At 35.8% G+C, this 5,404-nt stretch overlaps 2 protein-coding genes across 2 annotated transcripts; both read right to left on the bottom strand.

Annotated features, from left to right (window-relative positions):
• Positions 1–1,814: 1,814 nt before the first annotated feature.
• Positions 1,815–3,629, bottom strand: MONOS_7073 (uncharacterized protein; the record flags this gene model as incomplete). The annotated part of the gene is made up of 1 exon (XM_067877370.1): positions 1,815–3,629. One exon carries the CDS (start codon positions 3,627–3,629, stop codon positions 1,815–1,817), a length of 1,815 nt encoding a protein of 604 aa, XP_067728734.1.
• Positions 3,630–4,357: 728 nt separating this feature from the next.
• Positions 4,358–5,404, bottom strand: MONOS_7072 (uncharacterized protein; the record flags this gene model as incomplete). Its single annotated transcript, XM_067877369.1, has 1 exon — positions 4,358–5,404. The coding sequence occupies one exon, from the start codon at positions 5,402–5,404 to the stop codon at positions 4,358–4,360; it is 1,047 nt and encodes a 348-aa protein (XP_067728733.1).

The following is a 5,404-nucleotide window of genomic DNA, read 5'->3' as shown; positions in this document are numbered from 1 at the left end:
CTTTAGTCCCTTCATTATGCAATCCTGATAGTTCGCAACCATTCTTTTATTCATCGTTCCTTTCACAACCAGAAACTCTGTTCAATTCATTATCTTTTCAAATCCTTTGCAGATTCTGTCCTGTGCAGCTTTGCCTCTTCTGTTTCAGATCCAATGCATATTCGAGCTTCAGTTGATATCAATGAAACAAATATCTCAAAAACACTCCTTGAATTAATGTTGCACAAATTCACTCCAATTTAATTCACTTGAATTGACAAAGAACAGCTTTTTAAAATATGTTTTCCCCTTATATTGCTAATATTTCCAATCATAATTTTCCTCATCCTCAGCCCCACATTCATTTGCTCGCACCCTTCCAGAATAGGTGGGACAAATCTGCCTCTTTAATCAATCACATAACATTTCTCCAGATTCGATAAACGCATATTGTACAATTTTCTTATTTAACAAAGAACAAAAACATATTTTTCCACTTAATAATTCAATCAATCCCACAATGCAAATAGTTGAAATTTCCATCTTTCGAAATTGAAACGCAAATATCTCTTCATAAAATCTCCTATTCAAATCTGTGCTTTCCAAATCCGCATTCTTTCACTTTCAAATGTAATTATCCACAAATATAACTCACTTCCGCTTCAATAGAGCAGAAATCGTCTTCTCACTTCCTCAAGAATGCTTGAATTTCATGCTTCCTTTCCTCACAGAGTGAATTCATTTCGCTCCACTCCTGCATCTCAATACGTCATTCTCTTCTCCTTTCAGCACAATTCTCATCGCAACCACTTCTTTGTTCCTCTGATTCACAATACATTCCACATTCAATCCTTCGACAATCAAACTCAGATGCACAGACAACATCACATTCTCAAATGATACTCTTCCAGAAGAGCGATTCTGTTTATCCTTAATCCCCCTTTGCATTTACATAATCCTGTGTTCGACAATCTTGCTCCATCCCAACTCAAATCCCACATTCGACTCATTCACTTTCCCGGCTTCTGTTCACAGAACCATGCTTTCCACAGTTCAAAAGTTATGAAGAAGTCTCATCTCAGACATCTTTGCACTCAGACATTCACCGCTCTTCTTTCTGTTTCGTATTTATTTCTCTTCAGCTAACATAAGAAAGCAACATCTCCATCAAACTTCATGACAGGAAGAAGTTAATCCGTTGAATTCCTTTCAGACTTTTTGTTATCTTCTTTTCCTCAGCTCAGCCTTGTTCATCTTATCTTCATCCACAAACTCCATCTCATATTGTTTTTGAATTTATGTTTCACGCAAATTCGCACAAATCGCATGCACATTTAATCCTTTTTCCCAATTCTATTCCACATAAGCACTCATCACTCCAACCAACACAAGCTTTCTCAATTTACTTCAATAATGATCAAACAAATCTATTTTTCTTTTTCTTTGCTTTCATTGTCCAAAAACCTTTCAAATTTGATGTTAACAACAACTACTCATTTAATTCGCATTTTGTTTCTTCTTTTTCATCATCATCATCATTTTATTTCCTATTTCTTTAATCTGTCTATTACAACTATTCCGTCTGTCTTCACATACTCCACTACGAGAAATCCCTGCTCCACTCTTCCTTCATACCACCTTTATAATTCCGACTTCGCCAAACTCAATCTCTCTCACAAAAACACTCTCCTTCTCCATCTCTCCTCCGTTCGCTATCCATACGCAATCATAAGCCACCAAAAATTTACTTCCTTCCTCGATTTCCTCCCAACAAAACTTTTTGTTAACAATAATGAAAACCCCAACGCTCTTTCCAGCAACTACTCCTTCTCTTGCTATGCTGTCAGCAGAACAGCAAGCTTATAAACCGCAAGCCTTGCCTCTCCTTTATTTCCACATCTTCTTATATCAAATCCGCTCGATGAAATAAATATCTCAAATGAGCTGAATGGAACGAGGAACATGAATAAATCTTTGTTTGAATGAAAGATGTCACTTCCAACAAACAAAGTTTTATCATTCTTCATTTCGGAATAATCAAACTTGAATGACTCATTTGTCACAGAAGTATTAAAATCCTTTCCCAAAATGAACACATTCTTTCCAATGGCTGCATTGTTGTTTGCAAACAAAACGTTTTCCAAAAGAAGTGGCTTTTTATTCAAACAATTTTGACAGTTCAAATACAAGAATCCACCTTTTCCATTGTTTGAAGGAAGTGAACACGATGATACATTTGTTGATTCGATCACTAATTCTTCATTCACTTGCAATATCACTTTTGCAACACCTCCTTCTTCGCCGCTGCCTGTGTTCTCAATGTTCGAAAAGTTGTTGTTTTCAAACAAAACCGAAGAAGTCATCACCAATGGTGATTTGATAAATGAGCAATCTGACAAACTGCATCCCTTCAACGTGCAACTTCCACTGGTTGTGGTTATCAACGAATATTGAATAATATCTGTTGATGATTGGATCTCAAAAAAACAGTTTTCGAGTTGAAGAACCCCACTCGATGAGATCAATGAATTCATGCTCGGTACAAATTGACTTGGGATTCGAAACTCCAAAGCTAAAAAGCTGAGTGTCTTAATTGATGAAATAACAGTTTGGGATGAAGCAGAATCTCCATTGATCGTCTTTTCAAAATGGATAGGCTTGTGTTTAATGTCATCTCCTTCATTCACACACCCATCAATCACAAGTGCATCTGTGAATGAAAAAATATCTTCAATTGTCCCGTCATCCCTCACATTCACTTTCCTTTCTCCAACTGCTCCACTTCTGTCAATGTGGTCAATTCCACTTTTCATCGATTGGCATGGGAATTTTTCATCTCCACATCCCAATATGTTATGTCCATCTTTCGAAACAGACACGACCGTCCACTTCAAAGAAACAAGAAACACTCGAAGATCCATTTCCCCATAAATCCCATCTTTTCCAACAAACGCATTCCCATCGTTAGAATATCTCGAGTAATCATATGCAAAACGCTCTGTATTCACACTGTTCACAAGATTCCCACTCTTCACAAACATGTTATTCCCAACTGTTGCCGAACATTTAGAAAATGATATCGATGAGAGCTGAAATGCTTCTTCGATCAAACTGCAATCCAAATATATCCCTCCTCCTTTTCCTCCCTCACTCACATTCTCGCAAATACATCCAGTTAATGAACTCTCTTCAATTGCAATAAATCCTCCTTCATTCAGTACTATCTTTAGTGCTCCTCCTTCTTTGCTCTTCTCCGACAATGCCCTTTCTATCTTGCTTCCATTCATCACCATCCCAACACACATATTCCCTCCAAATACAGTTGCCTCTCCGCTTCCATCAATCTCCAATCTTTCTAGTGTGCAATTTAACAGTTTCACTTTGTATTCCTGATCATTCACATTTTCTGATGAAAGTGAAAATGAAAATAACGAAACGGTTGATTTCACATCTGAAATCGTGACAAACTCCAATTCAACTATTTTCCCAATTGATTTGATAAGAGAAAATCCAATCGTGTTCTGCTTCCCTCCAATCGCGCTTATTGCACAGTTCTTCATATCCAATTCGCCATTTTGAGTGTTTGATTCGATCACTGATGTGATTGTTCTGCTAAAACTTGGTGGAATAATATTCCCAACGAACTTCATTTCTTTTTAACCTTGCGCTATTTTTGTTCAATTTTCACTCAAATCGGCTATATCATTTAATATCTATCTTTTTTCAGAATAAAATAAATGATATTTAATATGTTTTGCGAAAAATTTTAATAAAACAATGTTAATAATTAAAAAGAATGTTTCACATGATTTGTTTGTTCTTCTATATTCATTATCAACATGGCATAACATTAATATCCTACAACTGCACAAAATTGATCAGCTAAAAATTCATTAACAAAATTCATAAAAATTTGAACGATATATTGATAACAATTCATCGCACACTTTTATAATATTTCTAAACATTTGATTTGTTATATGTTCGCAAGCGAGGGTTCTATTCTTGACGAAAGAAACTAATTTCTTATTTTTTGGATATTAAAAATTTAATTGTGGGATTGATCAAAATATTTTAATTTTTTAATTTATTTTTTTTATGTTTTATTTCTCAAATTATTATTATTAAAATAGGACAATGTAATAATTAATGACCTTTTATCCACTTTTTATTTCATTATTATCTTATTTTATTTATTTTTTGAAAAAATACTCATATTTATGGGTCATTTTTAAAAATAGTTTTTTCACGAGAAACAAAAATTTTTGCGAAAAATCGGTCCATACAAAAGTTTTTAAATAATTTTTGCTTTTGAAACATCACAAAATTAATAGTGAAAATCCATAATTACAAAAGGTAGACAGTTACACCTATGCCCCTAAACATACCGATCCTTCATTTCCTCCTTCAACCAATCCTTCTTTTCTGTATGCTGAGGCACCCAACTGCTTCCATTATAATATTGGCGGCACACTCTCTTATCATTGTTATTCGTTGTATACGATTCATTAAAAGGATTGTTCGATGAGAAGAGATTGTAATAATCTTCAAAATACACATCGTGGCCATATGGAGTGGAAGTTGTTGTGCATCTACAATCATGGAAGAAGAAGAAATAGCAATATTGATTGTTGCATGGAGCTGTTGATTGACTTGGAGCAAAACACAATCCACCTCCATGTGCCGATGCTGAACATGAAATGAACTGAATGCTCCTCATTTTGAATTGTGTGCCAGGAACATTATAGTAAAACATACCTCCACCGTAATAATTTGTCACCGAGCATGAAGAGGAACTGCAGTCAAACACACACGCACTCTCCCCTTCTCCATTTTCAGCTCCAATACAGTTTGCTTCTGAAACCTGAAAATTATCCAAATAAAGTCCTCCTCCATGGCTATATGCTTTACAATTCTGGAATCCGCACCCGCCGATCCGAATACATTTCAAAAACAAATAAATGAATATTCCACCCCCACGATAATTCTGTGCAGTACAAGAATCAAAGGAGTTGTTTTCAATCTCAACCGATTTGATATTGTAACAATTAATACCACCTCCTGCATAATAAGCATAACAGTTGTTGAATGAGCAATGAGAAACAGACACCGATGCCGACGACTGGCTGTACATGCAGATGGCCCCTCTGCTTGACACTCCATCAGTCCACGAGTCACTTTCTACTGTAGTCCTCGATCCATTCCATTCACACAAAATGAATGAGTTTGCTCCATTTTCCGTTGTGTTTTGTCTCCCTGGCTTCAATGGTACCTCTGCATTTCCTTCACATTTCACATTTCTTGTTCTGCAACACCCAACGAATGAGGTGTTTGAGACAATCAATGAAGCCAAGGGGTTGTTGAGGGAAGGGACAATTCCTCCATCATATGCATCGCAAACTGATGAGAATGAGCAGCTATTCAT

This window comes from Monocercomonoides exilis (assembly GCF_001643675.1).
Source record: "Monocercomonoides exilis strain PA203 chromosome Unknown scaffold18-1597598, whole genome shotgun sequence".
In the NCBI taxonomy this organism is placed as follows: domain Eukaryota; phylum Preaxostyla; order Oxymonadida; family Polymastigidae; genus Monocercomonoides; species Monocercomonoides exilis.
This window is presented reverse-complemented; position numbering and strand designations above follow the sequence as displayed.